Source organism: Poecilia formosa, unplaced genomic scaffold, assembly GCF_000485575.1.
Source record: "Poecilia formosa unplaced genomic scaffold, Poecilia_formosa-5.1.2 Scaffold17, whole genome shotgun sequence".
Lineage (NCBI taxonomy): Eukaryota > Metazoa > Chordata > Actinopteri > Cyprinodontiformes > Poeciliidae > Poecilia > Poecilia formosa.
In genome coordinates this window covers 2,451,507-2,477,749 of record NW_006799956.1, presented here as the reverse complement: position 1 = coordinate 2,477,749, position 26,243 = coordinate 2,451,507, and the positions used below count along the sequence as shown (strand labels likewise).

Genomic DNA, 26,243 nt, shown 5'->3' with positions numbered 1-26,243 from the left:
TGTCAAGCGCTTGGCAAGGCATGGGAATGAATCTGCACTTTCAGCTGGTAGCTCAGCTGTAAAAAGACGGGTCAGCGCGTACGCGAACGATCCAGGTTGTGACAGTCTTTCTTGTTTTTCGACCCACGGGGGGAATAACAGAATCGAGTGAATCATTACGTATCCCAACTGATAAGCGCAACTCGCCTGCAGAGTGAAAGAAATCCCAGAAATGGAGGGAGGGAAAGAGGGAAACTCCCAACAGTGGGAAGATTGATGGGATTTTAGGGAGTCAAGTCAGAGTATCCACTTGTGCGTTCTTGAAACCCCCCTCCAGTTGTGAAGAATGAGTCCTGGACTGTCATTATTAAGCTAAGTCCTGCACATAACACTCACTGTCAACTGATTAGGCTCGTATGTCAAACACTGTATCTGTATCGTTTGTTAAAGAGAGACTCGACCGTGGAGCTTCCCTCTCAAACAAGGTGAGACACAACTGCTCTTCTAGATTCATTTCACTTCTCAATCAATTCATCATTTGAATAATAACAGGTTTGATTGTAGCCGTGGCTCCAGTTACACTGACCGACCAGCAGCGAGAGTTTATCCTTTTGATAATTTTCCACTCGCATGTTTTTTTGCATTTCTTAAACACAGCTGATTTATAAGGAGAAAACGGTCAGGCTCTGAGTAAATATTTCAGCTCGGGATTTTTGTCTAAACGAGGGAACAAAGCACGCACGGAACCACACGGCCATTGGAGTGGGTTTTCTCGGCCGCTCATTATTAGCCTCTCAGCTGGACCGAGCTGTTGTGCTTTCTGCATTCTGCCGGGATACGGTTTCACCACAATGGACCGTGTGTCGATTCCGAGAAGTGGAAGGAGCTCGGCCAGCGCATTTATTATCTGCGAGGGTTTTTTGTCGTCCTCAGACCAAGACCGTGTACCGCGGCGCATACGGACTTCCTACACATTGTTCAAGTCAAACGTCTGCACTCCTCGAGGCTCACTTTTCCTAAGTTCTCAGTACAAAAGTTTGCAACGGGTGGATGGATGGATGCAAGCTTTAGGCAATGAGATGGGAAATAAATTCCGCAAATGCAAATATCACGCCACATATTTTCTTTGTCCCGTCTATTCTTGACTTAGAGAGCAGTTCAACCCAAGTTACTGGCCGAGGGTAAATGACGCTAAACATGAGTAAAAACGTAACCGGTTTACAGTTGCTTTTGACCCATAACCACTGGAACATTGATCAACACATATGTATTGATCTATGTATGTATTGATCATTTTGATGATGGCACTCGACAAAATGTAATGTTTGTTACTGGTTTCTCAAATTTTCAACTGCACCATGTTTTTTTTGTGTGTGTGTATTCTTATGATGTAAAGCCCTTTTAGTCACCTTGTTGTTGAAATATGCCATACAAATAAATTTTATTGATTGATTAAAATGTAAATGAACTATCCATAATTTAGAGCAAATCCGTCCACTTTTTTTCTTTCTTGAACCAATTCAGGGTCTCGTGAGGCTCGTTCTCATCTCGACAGGCCAGAGGTGGTGAACAGAGCTTCCACATGCGTTTCTGCAGCCAACGCCATAATCATGCATGCACACGCTCACTCTTAAGGTCACCTTATTCCATCCATTCGCCCATAAGCCTCATCTTATCCACTCATTATAGGAGATCCCAAAGCATTCCTGGGTTGTCTCCTCCCATCGGGACGCGCTGCCAAAGGGAGAAAGGTAAAGTTCAGCCACCTTAGAAGGTTGTATGAAGGTTTCATGCCACTGGTAAACTAAGAGGCATGCTTCACGGCCGTTTCTTCATCCCCATGAACCTGACAACACACTAAAGTACTCAAACTCCTCTGCAGAGATGGGGAGAGTGCCTAAAAACTGTAATCAAGTAAGAGTAAAATAAAAAGTAGCCATCCAAGAAATTACTCAAGTGAGAGTAAAAAAATATTTGCTCAAGCCCTAAGTGATCAAAACATTGATCATTTAATAATTTCAAAGTGATGTGGAGATGTTGGTATTTTAACGACCAAAATGAAAGTAATTCATGAGAACAACATAATTACAAAATGACAACTTCAGACAAAATAAAAATTTTTTACAAATCGATTTCTTTCAATGTAAAACTTATGAGCCTTTAACGAAACCAGCAGCTGCGTGTCGCAATATGGTGACATTTTTAGCTGAAACAAGCTGGTTTTTCGTTAAAGTGAAGTTACTCTCACCAGACAGTTTGCTCAAGTAAGAGTACCAATACTTCATAATAAAGTTACTGAAGTAAAAGTACAAAGTAAAGCATAGTAAAATACTCCTGAAAGCAGTTACTACCCAACTCTGCTCCTCTGCGAGAACTCCACCTCTTTCCTTCTTGCGTCTCAGTTAAGTTAGTACTTCCAGAAACTCAACATGCCAGCTCCCAGACTTCAGGAGGAATCTTCAATACCTTGAATGTAAATGTGGTATCGCAAAGCCATGTTACGAAGCAGAAACACCCTCACACCTCTCTTAACCCCGTCGCCTGTTCAAGCATTCCCTTCCTGAAATTTGGAAACGAAAGCCAATCCTGATTTATGTCTGGCACTATCTGCCTAAGTTGACCTCCCCCCCACCCCTTCCTTGCCTTGAGGAGCCTGAACTCTTCAGCTTCCTACCAAGTATGTGCCTGTCTGGGAGTTCTTTCCACACAAGTGGTTTTCAATGAACCTGCTGACTTCAGCATCCTTCATCTGACTAGGTGCCGCTTCGCCCCCCGGAGCCCTGCGGTGCTGGCAGGTGAATTTGCCTCTGTCGTCACCAACACTCTGAACTCCTGACGGGGCGGGGGGAGGAAAGAAGATGGCGCTAAACGGGATGATGAAAATGTTCAAATCTCAAATTATGTTCAAATAATTCGTTCCGTAATGCTGACTTTGAGGTCGAAGCAAAGCGCTTAATGTTTGCCAACTTGGCAGAAAGGACTAAGACGGAGAGGCTGTTATCCTTTAGCAGCGAGTGGAAACTTATTTAGCACTACCGTTTGCTAATATGTCATTCAGTTGTGAAATATAATCAAAAACAAGAAAATAAATGCATGCGTGCACAGAGGAGAGTTTCTTGTTTACCTGTCTGTGCATGTGGAGCATGGAAAGATCTTTTGTTTTGTTTTTTAACAGTTTTTCAACTTTTACTTGTGTGGTACTTTGTTTTGGAGCGTGGTTCCAACAAAACAAACAACAAAAAAAAACATAGTTTGATATTTTATATTAATATATAAGCATTTTTTTTTACATGCAACTCCTTCTGACTCCTTTTCGTCATGCACAGTAGGACAAGATGAGCTCTTTATTTTCTTTATGCATCACTTCCTAAACTTTAGTAATGCCGTCTGTGAATCTGGATAAGGATCATTAATCCGCGAGGTATCGCATTTCACTAGAGCCCTCACCGGTGACTGTACGATGAAAGATTTCGGGATTACGGCCTTTTGAAGTTCATACTTATTGCCGTTAATCCTAAGTTAACGCCGTTCAGAGACTCCAAGTGGCCACTATGCAAAACACCTGGACATACCAAAACAAGAACCTCTTCAGAAAAGTCACTTTTTCTGTTATTATCAGTAAATCTAAACTAGAAATGGTTCACATTTTTATTTCAGGAGTCTTCAAGTCCAGTCCTGCAACTGTTAGATATCTTTGCTGCGACACACCTGAGTCAAATAACGCAGTCATTAGCATAAGTTAGTAACTTAGCATGTTTTATTTTTATTTTATAGTTTTTTTGTTCAAGATAGGTCTATCATTAATCACTTTAAAACTGAAATGAAGCAAACACACTGTTGTTTGCCCCGTTTGTGTTGGTTGATGTTCCATCGAAGACATGTAGTGAAAGCGAAAGGTTTTATTATTTCATGCCTCCTGCTAGTGAAAAGTAATTTTTTTTATTTTATTTATTTCTGAGAGGAATCAGAGTAATATAAATTACGACTGTAAAACACCGAGTTGTAATCCTGACATCTCCTCTGTGTTTGTCTTGTTTTTCCCAAACTAAAACAGTCAAGACTAAAATCGGTTTTATCAAAATCCATTATGTTGTTTTTCTATTGTTACACCTTAAAGTAGAGATTCTACATAAATTACAAATTATAACTGCTGTGGTCAAATCATTGGTTATTAATATAACATATAAATTTCCTGATTTTAAATCCTTCCCGATTGAAAGGATTTTGGAAAAACTTGTTTTTGGATAAAAAAAACCCAAAAATAAACGCGTAGGATGAGGTGGTGTTTTTCAGCCGTATCAAAATTAATGAATTTTGCAAAACTGCAATGGGAAAACTATTTTCACATCAGGCGAGTCACGCGATCAACAACAGGATGTTCCTACTGGCAGGAAAGACAAAGACGACAACAGGAGACGGCAGGAGGATGACGACGCGGCGTGACTTAACGACTTATGTGAACTAATGTATTCACATGATTTTAACAAAAGCAAAATTGTGCTTTGTTGGCATTAGCGAAATTTAGCCAAATTTCTGCGCACATTTGTAATGGAAACGCAGCTAGTGAGGCAAGAAGGTGGCCCGCCAAGAGTCAGTAGGTATAAAGTATGAAAATGACATCATTGGTCTTGTCGGCTGCAGGTAAGATGTTAACTTAACTTTTTCACAGAAACTCACTTTCAAAACGGCAAACCTTCACTTTAAGGTCTTTACTTGTACTTTTTTTATCCATTCCAAGTGCTTCATCTGCTCTTGTGCAACAAGCCAGAGGCGGGATGAGTTAACTTTTGTCATATTTCACTGCCAGCACAACAAGAAACCCCTTTCAGATTAAAAGAAAAAAGAAGAAGAAGAAAGAGTCAGGATGGTGACAAACTGGCTGGAAAGTCAAACAGGGAGTAACTGGAGCAGGCCATTTTGTGACAAGGGGTCCAGTGTTGGCCTTTGATGCTGAGTGTAGCCGTTGAAAGGTGTCCACTTTCAAGCTCTAATCGCCGACTTCAAGTGCGCTGAAAAGAGCCGTAAGGTGTTCAGAGGCAGGTCTTTTAAGTGAAGGGCATCTCTATTACAGGTGGTTAGCCAGAGGAATGCGCCGCGGCACACAGGACGAGGCTTTCCCGGTCAAAACAAGGCAGTAGAGAGAAAAACCAAACAAAAAATCACAAATGCATCTAACAATTTGATAATGTCACTTGGAGCCAAACAATGTATCCATGATGGGATTGTTCTGCAGACTCAAACGGAGCTTTTGCAAAGAGATCCCCACCAACAAATAGAGGAAGATATTTAAAAAAAATTAAAAATTAAAAATTATTCAGCTAGCGTGATTCACTTAAGGCTTTCTGTTCATCCTGACTGGCTTATGGATTTGGCTATAACTCTGTTATTAGTCCGTCATAGACTGCAAATGGCTCAATAACACCAATCTCTTTTAGCGGCAGGATGATTTAATCCGCAAAGCCGCCGTGGCGATGGCAGGGTGAGGAAATGAACGTCAGTTGTTGCACAGGAAAGAGAGATCCTCTTAGGCTCCCTGTCTTCAATCCAATAAAACTTCACAGTGTTGATTTTCCAGTTTGTCAGCCAGAGGAAAAATATTAGGGACTGAGACAGAACAGAGGCACCGATTAGATGTTCTGCATAGGTTCATCTAATGCAAGGTTAGATGAACCTATCTAATGTTTAATGTTTCGATTAAAACATTAAAACGAATAACCCCCAATCATTCATTCGACATTTTTGTGCAACTTTAAGCCGAACATGAAGGTAGTTAATAAATCTGAAGTGGGAGGGAGACGATACATGGCAATTCAATTCACTTTTCCAAATGAATAAAATTTTGAAATGTGTGTTATGCATTTGTATTAATCTCATTAACTTTGATGTACCATATTAAAAAAAACAGCGCAACCAATTGTCTTTAGAAGACACTTGACTCCTAAAACCTCAGAGATGCTTAGAGACAAAAAACAGCAGACAAGTCGAGAAGAAAAAGTTACACAGAGTTTTATATCAGGGCATTATTTCATGCTTTGGAGGGCGACGCGTATGGAAAACTAAAAAGACACGGCTATTCACCTAAGTAGACAGGAGGAACAGCTTGTTGACATGGCAACTGCTAGTCGTAAAAGTCCACAAACGAGTCCTTTGTCAGAACAGTGGCGAGAAGAAAGCCGTTGTTAAACTAAAGCTGTCAGTAGTTCCACGCAGCGTTTGGAACAGAAACGGCAAACATTTGGAAAGATCAGCTCTGGTCAGATGACCAAAAGTGAATTTGATGGAAAAAGTGATGGAGCTTAAAACAGGACAATCTTGAAAGGATAAACAGGGCCAGAGCTGCAACTCCAAAATGAGTCCTCATGGATTATGGTCTTGCATGTTTTTCATGTTTCATTGGTTTATCTCACCTGAATCAAACAAATATGAAGCTCTTGGAAAACTCAATGACAGCCATTTGAGTCTGCTGTGTTGGAGCAGCGATCCGTTTAAAACATGATGGGATCTTAGTGACTGATGTTCGACGCTCCTGGTTTCAATAAGGAAAACGGCAGCGCGTTAGTATGGCCTAGTCAAAGTTGAGACCAAAATCAAATTGAGAATCTGACTCGAAATATGATGTTCACAAAAACTCTGCCTTCACTCTAGCTGAGCTAAATGATGTTCAAAATAATAATAATTTTAAAAAATCCATCGGGTATCAAATGCACAGAATCCCCTAAAAATAAATGCAATCGCAGAAAAATGCGAATCTACAACTTATTGACTGAGAGGGCTGAACACAGACGCGAGCCTCACATTTCAGACTTTCAAATAACACCAAAACCATTTCTCTCTTTTCTTCCGCTCAACAATTTGTGTTGGAAGATCCAATAAAATCCCAATGAAACACATAAAGGGCTTCGGTTATAATGTGACAAAATGTGGGAAAGTTTGAGGGTAATAAATGCTTTCATAAGGCACTGAAATTAATCTCTTCCTAATCAAAATACCTCGTATTACGCCAAATAACCCAGCTATTAATGCGTGCCTCCCTGTAACGCTGTGGAGCGGCACCAGAACCGTCTCCAAGAGCGGGCGGCGCACCGAGAGAATGCAAAACAGTTGTGGTCCGCTGGTCTCTCTCTCTCTCTTTCTCTACAAAAATAAAGAGAGAAAAATTCATCTTTAGAGTCCAGAACTAAGCCTGGATCTCCGAAAATGGGAACAGCTTTTCACTCCTGAGCTTCACTGTGATAACGATGTTCCCAATGTCTGCAGATGTGCGCGCACACACAACAGGAAGACTTCAACGGAGGACTGTGCTCTATAACTTCATACACCAAAGAGTCTGTGAAATGTACAAACGCGGCTACAGAAACCCGAGTACATCTTCAGCCGTGCGCCACCAAAGATTAATATACCAAAACAACCAAGAATGCAATTCTACGCCTCTCGAAAAATTTGGGGCGCTTGCAGAAAACGTTCATTTAATTTCTACTGATTGCATCTGAGCTACGCTGCAGCTCTGCAGCTGCTGCGGCTTACGCAGTTTCCTATGATGACACACGAGAGTATTCGCCGACCTTTTTCCACAACCGCAAACTTCCATGTATTTTAATGGGATTTTTAGACCAACACAAAGTTAGCGCGTCGCTGTGAAGTGGAAGAAAAAAAAGAAAAAAAAAAACACGATGCCTGATCTTCAAAATCGTTTCCAAATGATAATCCCTAGAAAACCTTAAAAAAAAAAAAAAGTTTTCATACCTCAAACTCAATCGCCATCAGCATCAAACGGTTGCAGAGAGAAACGACACTAATCGTTTAAACAACCATATGAGGTATTTGTAACAAAGCACTGATAAATATTAGAGTAAAATACACAGTATGAACTCAGGGTGGTTTATAAATTACTTCCTGGCAGAAAACCTTGTGAATGACTTCAGGAAAATTTTGGAAAAAATATGCCTGAAATCATCTAAATCAACACAACAGTTAGGAAATTTGGAATTGAAACCAGCAGACACACTGAGCAATAATAACTAGACTAAACTTTTCCGGTTTAATGATGTCAGTGAGAATCATTAAAATTACCTCTATTTGCACGACAAGATCCTGATGCAGCAACAGAGTTAGATGGAGGCCCGGCTGTGGATGTATGCTTCATTGTTTGACGTCATGGAAAAAAAAAAATCCAAACAAATCAGTCAAGATATCAGGAAGAGGACTCTACAAATCTGGTTCATCCTGGAGTACAACTTTCAGATGTGCCACATTCATCCGTTTTAAATCATTTTAAATAATTATAACTCTAAACGCCACAGGAATGTCCAGCTATATTGATCAGGAAGGACGGATGTGTTTTAATGCAAAATATGTGAATAAGCCCAAAAACAAAGGCAAAACACCTTCTGGAGGTTCACAGTTCACAACAAAATGAGACTTGTACCGACTTAGGTTGAAAGGTCACTCATAGTACAGAAAACATTTAATCTAAAACCAGCATAAAGACAAAAAGTTTACATTTACAGTTTGTAAATGCAAAAGCTTTAAATTTTGGAGCCATAAAACTAAAGTAGAAGTGCTTTGCCATAATTACCGATTTATTTAGGGGGGGGGAACGGTAAACTCACAACGCTGAGAACGCAGCCCACATTATGAAGTACACACTGTAAAACAAAAACAAAAAGCATATCTAATTTACGGTAAAATACCGACAACTGTGGTTGCCAGAAACTTATTGTACAAATTCCAGACGTTTATTGTATTTATTACGGTAAAATTATATTTATACTGCAAATTTTTCTGCATAAATACAATAAAATTCTGGAATTTTATCATTTCAATACGCTAAAATTCCAATAAAAGTTACCAAATTTTAACGGTTTTATACAGTGAAATTGTGGTAACCACAGCTGCCGGTGTTTTACCGTAAATTAGAGACGTTTTTTTGCAGTGCAGGGAGGACAGCATCCTAGAGTGGGGGAGTTTTGAACTTAACAGAATAATTGGCATCATAACAACAACAACAAAAAAAAACATATCTACAGAAACAAGCAAATAAACTCCTGCGAGAAGCTTCAGAAAAGACCTCTGACCCATGTCACACAGCTTAAAGTATTTATATATTTTTTTAACGAATTTATCTCATTACCATCCAATCATACACTCTGTCATGATCTAACGCAGGAAGATTTAGTGAGATAAAACTCTCTGTATAAGTGTACTCCAGATGGGTATTTATCAAACGTAAAGAAGAAAAAAACTAAACCAAAAAAAGAAAAATCCACATAAGATGTTCCGGACCAAAAAGCAGGTGAAGAATGCAGTTAGCCTGCTGATGCTAACTCTAACCTGGTTCGTTTGTCAAGAAAGCTAACATTAATTAAGCTAGCACAAGAGAAAACCAAACCTGAATTATACGCACCGTCAAACCAACAGGATACCAGCAAAAACAACATATTAAATGGAAATCTGAAATACAAATAATACGGACAACAAAATTACACTTACACGTTTTACTACTTCCCAGCTCTTCGCCTACATTCCTGTACGCTGTGCACCGTCTTCCCTCACAGAGCGGCCAGGAACGGACACAACCAATTTAACTCGATTAACAACAGATGTGTCCGTCTAATTCCGGCTCAGCGTGACTCGTCTGCAATAACACCGTTAGCCGTCTCATCATTTGAGATATAATTTTTCAACCGTACAATTTCTCCATTAGGACCAAAGCGCGGCTCTCTGTGTGTGTGTAGCTTTTCCAGGACGCCGCCGTCGGCCCGCCGGCGACGCGCTGCAAACCCCGACAGGAGCAGAAACTGCGTCAACAGAAAGCAAAGCGCCTTTGAAGAGCGAGTCCCTCCTGACTGAGGCCGGCTCAAATCGGCAGTACATGAAGCTGTTGGTGAAAGAAAAACAAAACAAAAAAAAGGCAAAAAGATTGGGTGTTACTGGTTTAAGTTTTAAGCTGCGTGATGCGCACAGCTTGGGTTTGGCACCTTTGAAGACACATGTCATTGGGTTCAGTGGGTTGGGGACTGGTACCAAATGTTTCAGATTCTTCATAAAATCAAGACAATATGATGGCATGCATTATGCAGCTTTTTCCCCCCTTTCTCTCTCTGTGTAAATAAGACAAGCGCATTTCAATTTTTTGACTACATTATTGGTAGCTAAAGCGGTTCAACCCATACCTAGCCTTGGAAAAAGTATTTGTACCACATAACAACCACAAGCTACCGTTTCTTTCTATTGTAAGTTTGTGTAATACAACAACAATGTTGCGTGTCCTTGTAAAGCAGGACAGAACGTCATATTTTATATGTTTTTAAAGGCTAAAAACTGAAAAGTGTGGCGTACATTCCTCCAAAATCAATATGAATAGTAAAGCAGAGCTAGGACATGAAGCAATTTCCCAAACTTTAAGCGACCAGCAGAGCTCCATTCAATTAATCAGCTCAAAATGGAAACCCTGCAACACAACCTCAAACCAACCGAGGCAAGAAAAATGTATTCGTACAGCACGTTTCAACAGCGGGCAACTCAAGGTGCTTTACATGCTACAAACATAAAACAAACATATTTTATCAAGTGATATCATCGCAATCATCAAAAATTGTAAAACACTGGAGTGAAGACCATAAAAAATTTATGTATACTCCAGTAATTATTTATTGTTCGGGATTAGTGAAGCATAAAAACTAACTGCTGCTTCTCCGTGTTTGGATCCGGTTCTGAGTGTGCCGAGTCGACTCGAACCAGAAGATCCGAGCGGTCTGGAAAGTTGGTGTAACGACAACAGATATTTAATGTATTTTAGTGCCAAGCCGTTCAGATTTATGAACCAGCAAAAGCATTTAAAAAAAAAAGAAAAAAAAAGAAACGTCTATTCAAGGACTCAGTGCAAGAAATTCAGAACTGGGGCTGTGTGTTCTGTCTTCCTGGTTTCAGAGAGAATGTGAGTAGCAGCAGCGTTCTGGATCAACTGCGGCTGGAGGATTTTTTTGGGGCGGGGGGAGACTTGTGAGGACGATATAGCAATCAATGCAGCTAAAGACATGTATGAGTTTCTCTAGATCTTGCTGTTAAGTTAGTCCTTTAATCCTGGAAATGTTCTCCAGGTGACAGAAGGCCGACTTTGTAACTGTCTTTATGTGTCTCTGAAGGTTCAGGAGTGAATCATCTGCTCAGCGCTCAGCATCATCTGCGTAGTTATGGTATCTAATCGTATTACATGTTGTTTTCTGAGTTATCTGGAGCACGAGGATAGTAAATAAGAGGAGTCCCAAGATGGAACCTTGGGGTACCTCAGCTCTGATGAGACGTTACCAGTTGACATGTAAGACTTGAACCAATTGAGAACTAAACCAGAAAGTCCAACTCAGCTGATCTGGACATGGCTGTCCACCTAAACGTACAGCTTTCAAAGTCAAATCGGATGCATCGGGAGTAGCACACAAAGCTTCTTTTGTACCTTTTTACGTGAAAATAACATCATTCAGTGTTGGCTACCTAAGTAAGAGATCAAACAGGGGAATATTGAAACCTTTTTGCCCAGATTTATTACACAAATCTAAACTGATCCCACTTCTGAGGAAGATAAAGGTTGCTCAGGAAAGAAGCCAGGTGTCCCCAAAATTTAATTCCTCTGTAAAAATAAATGTCAGTGCTCCGAATGGTAAGCCCTAGACGTGCATAAACACACACTCGCGCACGCACACACTGTGCCCTTTTCCCTGCGGTGAAAGAACTCAGACTGACCTACTCGAAGCTCCTGACCGAAGACCGTCCTCTCTCCGAGCGCCGAGCAGTTCCAGCGTCCGTACCGGAACTGGTACTGGCACTCATTGATGCCCATTTGGGCACCTTCACCTACAACAATGATGGCGTCTGGGCGGCTCTGGCAGATGGCCCGCTGGCGAGGTGCCAGCCCCGGAATCTTGTTGCAGATGATGTTGGCACCCAGAGCCACAACCGAGGACAGGGCCCTGCCGGAGTGAGAGAAACACACACATGAAGCAGACGCACAAAGAAAGGCTGGTGGGTGAACCTTGAAAACATGCTTACACCTCTAGTAAATATGAGTAAATAACACTGAAATAAGTTCATCTTTCATCGTAGATGTGCAATTTGACATAGTAAATTTATTCTGCTTCCCTTCTAGAAGTAAAGAGAGAGCAGGATCTCTGACCATTTCTACAGTTCTGCTTCTTCTCTCATGTTCTCCTCCCAGGTTTTCTGTAGAATTTACGTTTGATAGACGTGTAAGAAGGTCGACCCGCTTTCATGTTTATTTGACGATATGTGTCAGACCAAAGAACCTCCTGAAATACCCACTGGTAGCTCATTTTCAGCTCATTTTCTTCTTGTCTTAAGGGGGCAGAATTAGGGATTTCCCAGCCACACAGAATCAGTTTACAGCACAATCAAGTAACTATGTTACATCCGGCTGTTATTAAGAATGCCAAATATGTCAAATACGACTCAATAGAAAACCGACTTTGTCATTTAACACCTTAAAATTGGGTTACTGTCTCTTTAAAAACTCCTGCTCCTCCTCTTTCTGAGACTCCGCCTTCGCCTCCTCCATCCCAACATGGCTCCTCCTTAACAACAATTTAACAGCATTGTGATGAGAAGCAGCTCCTATAATGAGCTCAGCAGGTGTGCAGTTCCTCCAGGTGTTTGCTGATTGCTGCTGGCTAGTCTGAAGGAGCTGAGTGGGTAAGTTGTACGAGAAGGCTGATCTGTAACGCTGAAGCTTGGAAACTGCAGCTCCGAGCTGGAGCTTCGTCCTCAAAGAGGTGGAGCCAGGTCCACCCAGGCGTTTTGTCCAGCTGAGTGGTTGCCATGGGAGATTAAAGGATTTCTCAAACATGCATGAAAGAATCAAGACAGCACTCCAGATATGTTTATGATGAGGAGATAACATAACATGATGGGAAGCTAAAAAAAAAAAAAGTCAAATTTACAAAACGCTGCCCTTTCAAACGGTTCCAAACTCCACACAGTTTGACAAGTTTCCAGCTTCCTTTGGGAGAAACGCTGGCCCACAGCATCACACATTCTCCGTACTTAGCACACGAGATGCTTTTGTACCTCCCCCTCGGCCCTTTGTTTCACACAAAACCCACATAAAACTGCTAAGGGAGATGGAAACTTACAGAAAGTACCCAGAAAAAAAAAAAGAAAGAAAAAAGCAGGATGCATGTTTGACTACTGACAGCATTCAGTGCTGGCTCAGATGATGGGAGTCTGAGTAATGAGTTTGGGGTTTTATGCTAATTGTTTGGTACCATAGCACTGTGAAGGGCTTCCAGGCTCTTATGGAAACACATTGTACTCCGTTGTGGTTTCTCTCGGTGTGGAAGCAGTGTCCCTCTTTCAAACAAATGTCACACAAAGTAATACGTCTCAGGCTTTGCTTAATTACACGTTTGAGGCAGACTCCTGAGGTAACGTGCCACCCTCGCTGTTCACAAGAGACTGTTTTATCTGCAGCCACATCCCATAATTAATTTGTAATGAGTACATAAAACGAAAACGAAACAACAAAAAAAAGCGTTTTCAACACAAATCGCCGTAATTCAAGGTTATTACGCTTTAGAGAAAATGACACACACCTCCTCCTCTTGTTCTACCCAGAGACAACACACATCCAGTGATTTGCAGTGAATACACAGAAAACACATTTAAAAGGTGGGGTGGTTCTGCTGCTGAGGAAGCCAAAGGCGGATTGGTGCCAAAAACAAAGTGCCGACTCCCTCCAGGGCTCTGTTTGCTGCCATCAAGACCGTGTAGATACGTACTTTTTTTTTTTTTAAACATGTTGAGGACGGGCAGCCAGAAATGAGCTTGGAGGAACACTGCTCCTTTTGAAATACGATGTTGACCTCGAAAAGGATTAACCACAAGATGGGGCGAACGAACTCAGGCGAGTTGTGTGTCAGCAAAAACGGGATGGCGGAGCGTGAGGAAGGAGAGGCGGAGAGGAGGGTTAGTGGAAGAATGGGTGAGGAGGAACAATGCTGAAGAATTATAGTCTCTTGGATTTAGATTGGAGTTTACAGAGCTTCTGGGAGAAGACCACAGGCTGAGAACTAATATATTTTTATTGGGTAAAAGTCACTCCCAGATAATCTCATCTGGACAAGTACCTTTGCTCCACCTCACAAAAAAAAAAAAAAAAAAAAAAAAAAAACCCTTTTACATTTTAGGCACGCACATACTCCCACAAATTTTCAGACTATTGGAGTGCGGTCGGCTCGGAGACAAAACTGCAACGTTGGTTAAGTTTTCAGTCGATGCAGTTCGGCGTCATACTGCGGTGGCAGAACTTCGAAAAACCTTTTCCCCTCCTTGCCTGAGGTGGCGCTGCACCAAGAACCACGGAAGGAAATTACGCAAAAATCTCCGAAGACGACATGAACCCAACTTCCTTCCAAAAATGTAAACAAAAATGGAGTGGCGTCTGATTTTAGTGGCTGTTGGATTTCTCTCTTGAGGCATATCTTCCGCTTGCTCTAGATTAATTTAATTCCTTTTCGTTGTATTTACTCAGAATGCTCTGCGCTACAGTCCACTTCCTGGCTTTGGAGTGGTTTCCAGTCTGCTTGGCGTTCACATATGCATTCAAACCACGCTAGAGTTCACTACAATCAAAAACGACAGCAAGCTTTTCAGGCACACCAGAGTTTGCATTAGAGTTCGATTCACACCTCCCCAAACGAACGTCACTTTCTAGACAAATGAACTGAAGATTCATAAAAGTGGACCAAACAGGGCTGGTGCGAACGCAACCTTAGTCTCACAGCGGATTTATGCATTTACAGCTTTGGTCATCGAAGATCAAGATGGAAGTTTTTGACCATGTTCAGAAGAAGACTCGCACTGCGCATGACCCTGAACGCACCATGAAACCACATTGGTGGCAGCATCATGGTGGAGGCATGAGCAGCAGGACCAAGGAAGCTGGTCAGAGTAGCACCGGATTTCCTTATGGAGTAAATGGAATGGAATAAAAATGCAGGCCACACTCTTCAGATTTTCCTTTTATCATTTTTACTTAACTTTAGAAAACCATGTATTGCATAATGTTCCCCCTACTTCTAAAAAAAAACAAACAAAAAAAAACACATTAGAGTTTGACGTAGTAACATGAAAAACCTCAACAGGAGTGGATACTTTTGCAACACATTTAAAAAAAAAAAGATGTTTATCAGAGACTCCTGGCGTATTTTCCTAACCTTTCTCTGCTTGTTGCAGCCAAATATCGCTATATTTAATGCATTTGCAGCAAAAAAAAAAAAAGAAGTTAAAAATGAGATGTTATATCAAGGAGAGAAGAAAAAGCCTTGAGGCAGAGAACAAGACATTTGTCAGGTGCACAGCAAACAGTGCAGCCGGCTGCTGCTTTCAGGCCCTCTTTGCTCTCTCCGCCGTAAAGAGATGTGAACTCCTCTGACCTTTTTTGACCCCCCAGCTGTATACGTGGTTGTTCTTAGCAACGGCGGTATGCTGTCTGCACAAGCCGAAGGGGGCGGACTCATTAAGTAAAAGCAGCCTGCTACTGTAGAACGGGGTTACCGGCATGACGGACGCTATCATTGCCAACGCCACTATACGCTCCAGATCCCTTCATTTCTTTTAGTGTTCACATTTCTTTGCTGAAAGCCCACGCAAGATGTTTTTTCACTGGCTCCTTCTCTCGAGCGGTTTCCCTCGCTCATCCCCCTGTACTTTCTCTGAAACACACAGAGCTCCAACGCCGTCCCAAACCGTCAAACACCAAACAGGGAATTCCAGAGCTAAGCTTTTAAATCCCTGCATCATCGCAGCGCACAAATGTGATTCTGTTTGCTTTAGCCCTGTTCTCTGTTTGTGCCAGCAGTGGCTCGGCGGGGTAGGGAGGTGGGGGGCGGGGGGGCACGGTTCGTCTCCCACGAGACAGGAAAACCGACGACCGAAAAGTGTCACGAAGTCGCGCCCGGGCAGTTCGGCAGCCGCTGAAATGATTGAGTACCGGCGAGGCATCAGCCTTTCTGCAGCATTACCCAACATCAGTGGTTTAAAAGAAGGGGAAAAAAAAAAAAACTTGAAGGTTTTATTACTAAGCAGGGTGGCCTGAAAAGAAACCATACCCTCATGGCATACAGCGTGCTTCCAGCCACCCACTCCATCACATGAAACACTATGAACCTGACTGAAACGCTGCTAAGCTCCGGGGGCATGCATCTTCCGCTGAGGAATGCACTTACCAAAACGCCGGAGAAACAGTGAAGTGTGTCAAGTGAATAAAAGCGGGGAATTGCTGTTGTGTTAGGCGTTTCCTCTCTGGCTGCTCATTTACAAACTGCATGATTATATAACGGGCGCAGCGCTGCCCACTTCAAAAATGTCAAACAGAACCCCCCCACCTCACCTGTTGATCATCAACCTCGGAACAAACAGTGACACAGCGCTGCCCCTTCCCAACCTGTTGCTGCGCGGTGCCAGGCAGCTGAATGCTACGCTTGTAGCAAATATGTCGCACCCTAAAAAGTGTAAAACACCTTAACAGTTGTAGGTCATCCAATGGACTTATTTACCTTAATCTCACTTAATTTTCTTTTGGTTTAGTGATGACAACTTACTTTTTTCTATTTTGAATTAACTTAAAAGTTACATATTTTTAACTTAAAGTAATTTTTTACTTTACTTGAAACAATTAAGTTCAATGCTGCGTTCGTATCTGACGACTGATGCCATGACGCCATATTCACCAGCAACAGAACCTGTACCAACCTTGGTGCTGTGGTGGCACAGGGGTCTAGCACAACCACCATAAGGAGACCTTAGTCCTTGACGTGGCTGTCGCAGGTTTGATTCCTAGCCTGATGACCTTTGCTGCATGTCTTCCCCCTCTTTCATTACCTGCTTTCCTGTCTCTCTCCTCTCAAATAAAGGCTGCTTGAACCAAATACAAACATTTTGACTCATTAGTTTACTTCTTTATTTGATGTAAACTAAGTGATTTGAGTAAGACTGTCTTAAATGTGTCAAGTTAAACAAACTTAGCCCTTTATGTCCTAAATTATATTATTATAAAAATATCTACCTGGATATTTTTTGCTTATTTTAAGTGCACACAGTTCTTTAAATGTCCTGCAAGTAAATATATTTGCCCATTTATCCATAACTTTTTTGAACTTTCAATATGTAGCCGTTTTTGCAATTTACCGTCTATTAATAGCGCACCTCTCAGATCAATGTCACTCCCTGTTACGGCAGGGGTGAAATTACCGTAATAACCCGATATTGGCTGGAAAGTGCAACGTCTCTCCTCTTTCAGAAACTGTTGGAATTTTTCAGACAGCGCTACGTGTGGCGGAATTACGGTACTGCAACTTCGGCTGGATCGCTGGCTCTCCGTTCAGTCTGGAAGGGTTAAGAAATTAAGTCGGATTAGTTTAATTGAATTACTTGTTACCAACTGAAACAAATCATCTAAAACTGGTTCAACTATTTTCTTTTTTCAGTGCACAAGCAGCAATGTAGTGAATAAATGCAGCGCAGAAACACAAAACCTTACCAAATATTTTTGGTGTAGTTTCTAGTGCAAATGTCTTCATACACTTGAAATTAGACAAAACTAACAAGCTCCTGTATAAATACAGCAGCTTGTTTTATGTCAATATTTCCTCAATATTGATAAAAAAAAAACAGTTCCTCAGGCAGGTTATTTCACTTATAACAAGATATTTTTCTCATGTTATAAGTGAAATAATCCGCCAGTGGAAATAGCACGTTTTCATCATTATTGACTTAAAACTATATTTTGTTATTTGTTCATCTTGTTGAAACGTGTACTGAGATGTCTGCACCAGAAGCTTGACCAAAAATACTTGGTCAAGATTTTGTGTTTTTGCAGTGTGTTAGAAACGTAGAGAATATAACATTATTTTAGCAGCAGTATGACTAAACGTTGTCTTCCCGTTTTACATAAAGGCTATTAGAACATGCTGCATCATTCTCTTTTTCTTCTAATCGCACTATTTCTTCCTCGGGGGGCGGGGGGCATCTTTCATCTTTCAGTGACGGTCTCATGCGGGCCCCGCGTCTAGTCAGAGAGTGTGTCGCATCTCAGCATGAGGCTCCAGCTGCAAGCCAGGGGGAGCCTTGAGGACGGGGTCTGAAAAGGTCAACGGAGCATCCTGGATCTGTTTCAGAGCAACCGAAGCAACAGAAACTCTCTGAAACGTCTCATCGTCTGCTTTGTTCCCGCTTGTTTCTCTGTGTTTCCTACACAACTGTTTACTGGCTATTCACACTGCTCCAGATCCTGAACAGATGCTCATTCAGCTTAAAAGTTAAATAAGAGGAGATGGATAAAAACGTATTGAAATTGCACGGATCCAAATGCTGGTCACGGCAGCAAAGTTCCTCCAGAAAGCGGAGACTTTGCTATCGCCTTGCTTTGCCACAGGCATTTTAAACAAACTCTATGAAGGAACATGTCAAAATATATTTTGCGAAGACACGGGCGTGTTGCTTTTAACCCTTATTGAAACGGCTGGTGAAAAGATTTGGGCATGAATTATGCTGAGAGAATTAAAACAGACACTGTTCTGAGTGGCTTTGATGTGCAAGCCATCCCTATTCATAGTAGTGGAAACCACATCTATTTTGGACTCAGGTTTGGGGTCTCTGGGCAGCAAAAAAGAGAGAAGAGCAGGGATGGAGTGGATGAGGAATTATTTTTGGAAAAAGCCAGCGTTCTGCTTCAGACAAATGAGGAAGGAAAATACGTCCGCAGCGCAATCGGCGTGTCAAGAATCGCGACGTTTAGCGTTCGTGTCGTCGTATCTAAGCGTTCCGGCGACACGGTGTTGGTGTTACGGTGAAACGTGGGCTGCGCACTGCAGCTGGCTGATACTGCGGCATCTGATTCTGCTCTTTCAAAAAAAACACACACAAGCAAAAACAAAAACAAAAAAAAAAGCCTCTTTTGTTTTAGTTTAGTTCTTTTAATGGAGTCTGGATCGGATTTGATCACCTCTAGTTCAGCATCCAGCGGATCAAGAGGGAAGGAGATCATTTTAAAGCTGAATTTAGATTCCTTAAGACATGATTTGGGATTCCTCAAGACATAATATTTGTAAAAAGAAAAAATAAGAGAAAGAATTTTAAATAAATGTACTTTTAGTGGGAATTATGAACACCTTTCTTCTTGACAAGCATAATAATACATGAGAAAAGTCTGATGGGCCCAGGGGGCGCTCGTCCATTCATTCAACACCGCTGTCTGGAGACGCCTCTGCATCAATCACTTGTTGCCAGCAGGTCAAAAGGACGCAGGATCAAATACTAACACACACTCACACACCAAGAACAAACTGAAGGTGCTGTAACGACACACAAATAAAACGTCACCGCGCACACATTACATTTTCCCCTCAGAAAGAAAGTAAAATCTGAAAATCCACATCCGAAATGTCTAGAACACCTCTGCCACTCAGTGGCCGAAATGAATCCGAAAACAAGTTTCTGGAGGAAAATAATTTGTATAAAAAGAATAAAGAAAGAGCATATGATCAAAATGAGGTTGGCCGGAACATGCAAAAAAAAAAAAAAAAACCGTTTGATGCGGCGACCGATTAATCAACGGCGCGGCTCGTTACGCGCGGACATGACGCGGCGTTCAAGTCTAACTAATCAGCCCACGTGGATGGCTTTCCTGACGATGTGCACTGTGATTGGAATCCCCCAACTTCATCTTACAATTAAAATCCGACGAGTAGAAGAAGAAAAAAAAAGAAGAAGAAGAAGAAGCAATGTGGTTGGCAATGAACAAACAGCTCGTTGCGCATTACGCGCTCTCCAAAAAAACCCTTTAACTTTATCTACAGCGAGAAACGTTAATGTATCTCCAGATGTATTTAGTAAGTGGGATTAAAAAAACAACAACAACTAAAATGCGGTGTGGGTGTGGATGAGCCGCGGAGCAGGCAGGCTCCGGAGCTAATTAAGGAGCAGTTGGGTTAATTGGCTCTAACTTACAGGTAGCTTCCGCTCGTCAGGATCAGGAAGATCTGCGGGTAGTAGACTGACAGCAGTACACTGCGCGACGAGATGATGATCATGATGACATTGAGCGAATGGCCACGCTCGGACAGGAGTGAGGCGACGCCGATGCAAGTAAACAAAATTAAAAATAAAAATAGAAAAAAAGATGTATATTCCTGCTTTTATGTCCGCTCGAGAGAGAGAGAGAGGAAGAGAGAGAGAAGAGACACCAGAGATTCTCCTTGCGCGGCGCTCCCTACGCAGCTCCGAGCTCCCAGCAGGGCCGTGTGTGCGCCGAGGTTGGCTCTGACATCTCTCAGCAGCCGAGGCTCTTTGACGCGCACTGCTGTGGGCTCTCCGAGCCGAGCCGGAGCGATGATGGTTTTAGGGATTCTGCATGGCAGAAAAGTGCCTCTTCTGCGCTCTCATGAGGATCGCGGCTGCCATTGGGCAGGAGGAGACACTGCTATCCGCCCACTTTGCCACGGCGGGACAATGGGGTGACACTGATCCGATCCCCTCCACTCCCCCCACCCCCCACCTCCACGCTGGATGTGAAGGAGGTTTTCATTCATGATCAGCCTCCATAGCCACCATCGCCGCTGCCGCCGCCCCTGCCGCTGCTACCCTAAACCCATCCAGCCAAAAATAAACAAACGCTGACGAAAAGCTGCGTGAGCTTCAAATAAAACAGACCGAGCGCACACTTCTCTGTCGCGACCTCTCTCTGATTCAACAAGTTGTTGCCATGGTAAAATGATTATTTATTTGTTTGTTTTACGCGGATTTAAGATTACAAATTCAAATCTGATCTCTTGCGCAGACTGACATGCGTAATAAATGATCAGAATCGTTAGAAGTTACACAATTTCCCACAAAAATAGGGTGCATAATTAGATTAATTCAACATCCGTTTTAAGATCCCACTATGTTAGGATTATCCTATTTTATTTTAGCTATTTAAACAGATTAGGATTTAAAATATTGCAGCGTTCAATCGACCTTTTAATACTTATTTCGTTTTAAACAGTTGCACTCAGATTAATCCAACAGCTTAAGTACTTAAATACTTACTTACTCAAATTTTCTATATTTGTTTTGAAGTAAAGTACAAGTAAATCAGCAGTTTATGTGATATGATGAACTTAGAAATTTCTCAATCCCTTAGTTTTCTTGATTGTAGATTTAAATCCTACAAATTCAGGTCAAACATTGGACTTCAGCTGCTTTCATCTCTGTTTTATTTGTTGAGGAAAACGTCAGCCATTTCCATTATGAGTTTTTTATTATTTAGTTAAAACCATGGCTAAGACTAGCTTAGTCTTCAAAACGAATGCTGGTGAAAAATATTAGCTTGCATACAGAATGTAAGCTAACATATTCGTACAGAGATATATATCTTTAGGCTACAGAGTTTCTGTTTATTTTTGTTGCGTGAAATTCTGTACCTTTTCTCGTTGTGCTATTTCTGCCTCTTGGTTCAGTATTTTGATTTTCTGCTTGTGGTTTGTTCTTTTTGTCATCTGAGCGAATGCAGAATGTGCGAGGAATACTCTGACTTGAACAAAAAGACCCGTCTGAGTGTTTGTTTGTATTTACATGTACTTTTACTGTTACCTGTTTGCAACGGAGGGCAGAGTAGAGTTGAGCCTGGTCTAACCCTCTGCTAGGCGCTAGTGGAAAGGGCCAAATGTGACAAGCTAGCTAATTCGCTGTTTCTTCAAAAAGGTTACATGGTTTTCCACCATTTTAAAAAGAAACAAAAATAAAAATAGTTGCTAGTAAAATGGTAGCAAACTGTCTTTTCTAAGAATGTGGCAAGTCATGGCTGGATGTACAATTTGTTTGCAGCGATTACCTTTGGGATTAGAAGCTCAGCTTGCTAGCAAGTTTCAGTTTAGCATTCGGGCTATTGCTAAGCTACCCAAAGCTGGATACAAACTGACACTATTTATTTTAGCAATGCAGCACGGGAAGCTTTGACAGCCACAGTTAAGCTGTTCATTGCCAACAACTTCCTAGAGTTAGGAAGCTAGCAAAGCCGACTTTAGCATTAGCACTGCTGCTAAACTAGCTAAAGTAGGTCACAAAGTTTTACTATGGGTCTTGACTTTCCCTGAATTGATACTGTGTCTATGGAGAACAGTAAGTGAATGTATTTACTGTTCTCTGTTGGACACGACAATGAAAGGGAAGCATTGGCTGACTGGACTGAACAAACATGTCCATTCAATTATTTTCAAAATGAGGCAATATTGTTATAATTTAACCATTAATGTACATTACATTAACAAACTGATACACTTGAGTGAATTCGTATGTATAATTCCCTCCAAATTCCCTTCTTACAGTGTAAAGTCTTAATACTTGTCCTAAAAAGACAAGGCATCAACAATCTGTCTCCCTGTTTCTTATTCCTTGAATTAGATTTCCACTTAACCTGAAGATGACAGCTATGATTTTACGACACAGTTTTAATCCGAAAAAGGATTCCAGCTGATATATCTACACAAATAAGAGGAATCTACTGCATAACATCATGAGAGTCCAATGGAATCAGACCAAGGAAATAAAACACTGAAGATTTTGTCGCAGGGTTTTTTTTTTCTTTCCTCCCTCTCTTTCTTTCCTCTCTTTCTTTCGTTCTTTTGCCCCAGCATTGTGACTCTCACTCAACACCTGCACTGGAAGCAAAGAGGGTACCATGAAAGATTTTCAGCCGGAGTGAAAGGATGGACGGAGTGAGCCAAGAGCTCCGGATTAGTAAACATGAAGATGGGTTACTTTTACCTCATAGTGGAGCTATTGTCATGCGATAGCCAGAGAAAGTCGGGAAGGGGCAGCCAGATGGTGAGCAGCGAAAGAGTCGGGGTGGCACAGCAAAGCTTAATGCCACAGCGGAAACGTTATGCTGGTGTTGTGCACGGGGTGCTTGCTTGACTAGCCGAAGTTCATGCTGCCGCCTCTTGAATCAGTATGTTCGCTGGACCTGTTGTGGATATAATCTGTTTGGTCGAAGGGAAAACCGTAAAAAACATTTGATTCCAATTTCGAGCAGCGAGTGACTGACTTAAAAGTGGCTTGTAACAAATGTTAAAATGTTGGACGAGTATTAATAAATAAATAATAGATAAAAGTCACGGTATCCTCTCCGTCATTAAGCCTTTTTACTGCACAGCAGAACAACAGACAGCATACGAGACCGTGGTGGGGTTTAACGACTGCCTGCCCGGTTCTCCTCCACTGGTGCCACTGTTCATTAAGTTCTCAGGGCTTCACCAGATACTTTATGTCTCTGGTTTTTGTAAATGTGCAATCTATTATTTTCTTTTTGAACAATACGACACATGGCTCACTGCTGTCAAAAACAAAAGGATTCATATTCATTGCAGGAAGCATAAAATATGTATACTTTTGGGATGAATTGCAACAGATATCATGCTTAAATGTATTTCTTCTGACATCATTTTTATTTATTTTATCCAGCGACCTTTGGGGATCGCTTAAAAGCACACACAGAACTCAAATTAAGTTTCACGGATCGGCCCGAGGTTAAAGGGAACCTTAAAAAAAATCCACTTCGACATTAACTTAAGTTCACACAGCGCATGTAAACGCACCGTCCATTCATCCGTTACCTACACCCGCATATCCCGATGCCTGTGAGGTAGCAGCGCTAACCACGGCGCTATTTTGCACCCATGAAATTGTTGTGTGTAAAAATCAATGGGTACTTCCTCCTAGTTGATTTATTTATGAGATAAAGTGACATGACTTTGAGCAAAACGCCTCCTGATGCATCGTCGACTTAATCAAAAGTCGATTAACGAGTTAACCGTAAAACAAGCTGGTTACTTTGTGACGACATGCAAAAACTGATTGAGCTCGAACCATAGAAAAAAAAAGTCTAAGTTGACAACAGACTGTTATGCTAAAGTTTGAGGTATATAGCCCAACATGAATTGTAAGACCTGTAAATCTAAACGAGCATTAGGAATGATTTCGGGACATCCGCATGAGAAACGGCGAAGTCATGATAAACTAGAATATTACTCCAGGATACTTTGACTGAGTGATTTCATTTTAGAGGTTCTGGGGTGCTGAAAATGATAAATTATATTACAGTTACTTCGTTTTAACATAATTCTCTCAACATTTCACCAAAACAAAACAAAACAAAAAAAAAGACACTTTCTCCACTTTGATATTATTCCCACAATATCACAACAAGATGAAGTTACATTTCCATTTGTTCGTCTCTGGATGATTTATACTGTCTGTGACCCTTGGGAATTTTTTTTAAACACGTTATAGGAATATTTCAATTAAATATTTACAGTTTAATATTTCAATTAAACTGTAAACAAAATGAATGTAGCCTTAATTTACACACACACACACACACACACACACACACACACACACACACACACACACACACACACAAAATCCACGTACACAATTCAAGCTGACTAATTTATCAATCAGGTCTACCTGAAGATTTAAGTTGAAAATTTTGTCTTTTGCTCTGTGAACTGCAGTGGTGGCCCCCCACCCCAGTAACACTGTGCCGTGGCCCTCATATATCCTGGGACCGGCTTTGGCAAAAACAATAGTTACAAGCAAAACACGCACAAAATATTAGAGCAGTTCTTCCAGAGCTATGAAGACGTTGGATGATGTGTCATGGTGTGGTGTGTTTCTGAGCTATTGCAAAACAGGTAAAGACGTAAAAAAAAAATCTCAGTCTAGGCAATGGAATGTGGAAATACAACTCAGTCTGCCGCTATTAATGAAGGTATGCAGGATCGGGAGCTGAGACACTGGCTGAAATGATCTTGTGCAACAACCAAAAAAAAAAAAAGAGCAAAGAGCCTCCTGACATGAAACAAATAAAGCCTCTTGGTGTCCGTTGCAACAAGCAACCGGGCGCTACTTTTTACTCACAAGACTATTTAAAAAATAAAAAATAAAAAAGTCGATGCATCTAATTTTGATATTAAAATTTTTTTTTCAACGTGAGGTCAGAGGGCACTTTAATCCACACATCAAGTGCGTATGTTTTTTTTGTGTGTGTGTCAATTTTACAGCTCGCGCGTGCAAGGAAGCTATGAGAGAGGAGGGGAAGAAGAAGAAGAAGAAGAAAAAACTCACCCTAGTCTGAGGTATATGATGCCGAAACACAGGAACACGTAGAGACTCCACTTTCGGAGGGGTTTGTGCATGATCGGTAGCACTTTATCCAGAGGCCATGCACTGTTAACACAAAGTGGCGTTCACATCTGCAGCGTTCCTAACCCCCCCAGAGGCACGTATACCGCCTGGTTCCCGTCACGTCAAGCTGAAGCTCCTTGGGGATCCTCGACGGCGACAAACCCATCGTCCAGAACAGGTGAGATGCTGAGAGGAGTCCGAAAAACGAAAGCTGGAAACGTGACCGCAGTTTGGGGGGGGGGGGAAAGTTGAATGAGTTCTTGGGAGGAAGTGACTCCTATTCGTCCTCACTTTAAAAAAACAAACAAACCAACAAAAGAAACGCTAAAATTCTAATTAACTTTCTCTCTCCCTCCTCCCCCCACAACCCTCGGTGCGTATTTAAAAGGTAGAAGAAGAAAACAAGGAGGGGAGGGTGAAAAAACACTGCTGTCTTCACAAGATTGAAATCCAAACTCTGTGAATCTGACTTGGAAGTATTTCCCCGCAACCTCAAACTCTCAGCATGTTACTACCGTCCAACAGCCAGGTACGTCTAGTACAGGTAACAAAAGGGCTGTGCGCCTCCTCCTCCGCCTCCTCCTCCTCTTTCTCCTTCTCCTCTTCCTCCCACTCCTCCCCTACCTGCACCAGATATGCAGTGAATGGGACGGGCTTCCAGCCTGAGCTCAACACGTGTAGTTGTTGTACAGAAAACTAACGAGGAACGAAACGGAATGGCCTTTTTATAAGCCTTAACTGGGCACTTGCAACATCACGACTTTGCCCCGGCAGTGTGGGCTGCCCCCCTCCCTCTGTGCTCCCTCCGCCCCCCCCCTCCGGATGGGCCACACCACAACAGTAAGCCCAGTAAAAAAAAAATCCAAATGGCTTTCCAGCTGTTTGCCTTACAAGACAACATAGCACTGCATGACTAATAATGAGTAATTATGATGAACTGGCTTTTCTGATAAATATGTCGCATTTGTGCCCTTTTCTGTCAGACCCACTGGGGGGAACAGTATAGCGAAAACAGATTTTTATTTATT

The 26,243-nt window shown here is 41.7% G+C and overlaps 1 protein-coding gene and 1 long non-coding RNA gene across 4 annotated transcripts in view; one reads left to right on the top strand and one right to left on the bottom strand.

Annotated features, from left to right (window-relative positions):
• Nucleotides 1-25,292, bottom strand: part of wnt7bb (wingless-type MMTV integration site family, member 7Bb) — a 45,305-nt gene extending 20,013 nt beyond the window's left edge. The window contains exons 1-2 of one of the 3 annotated variants that reach the window (XM_007546753.2): nt 25,156-25,292; nt 11,719-11,945 (exon numbers count right to left, since the gene is read on the bottom strand). In XM_007546753.2, the coding sequence (XP_007546815.1) occupies nt 11,719-11,945; nt 25,156-25,226 (298 nt within the window). In that variant the 5' untranslated portion in view covers nt 25,227-25,292. Of the gene's footprint in view, nt 1-11,718; nt 11,946-16,214; nt 16,331-19,995; nt 20,420-25,155 lie in introns of those variants that run through there. The other 2 variants (XM_007546752.2, XM_016668818.1) reach the window with 2 other exon arrangements.
• LOC107835648 (uncharacterized) lies at nt 24,697-25,523 on the top strand. Its single transcript, XR_001661461.1, has 2 exons — nt 24,697-25,166; nt 25,290-25,523. It is a non-coding gene; the product is annotated as an uncharacterized LOC107835648 (long non-coding RNA).
• The last annotated feature ends 720 nt before the right edge of the window (nt 25,524-26,243 follow it).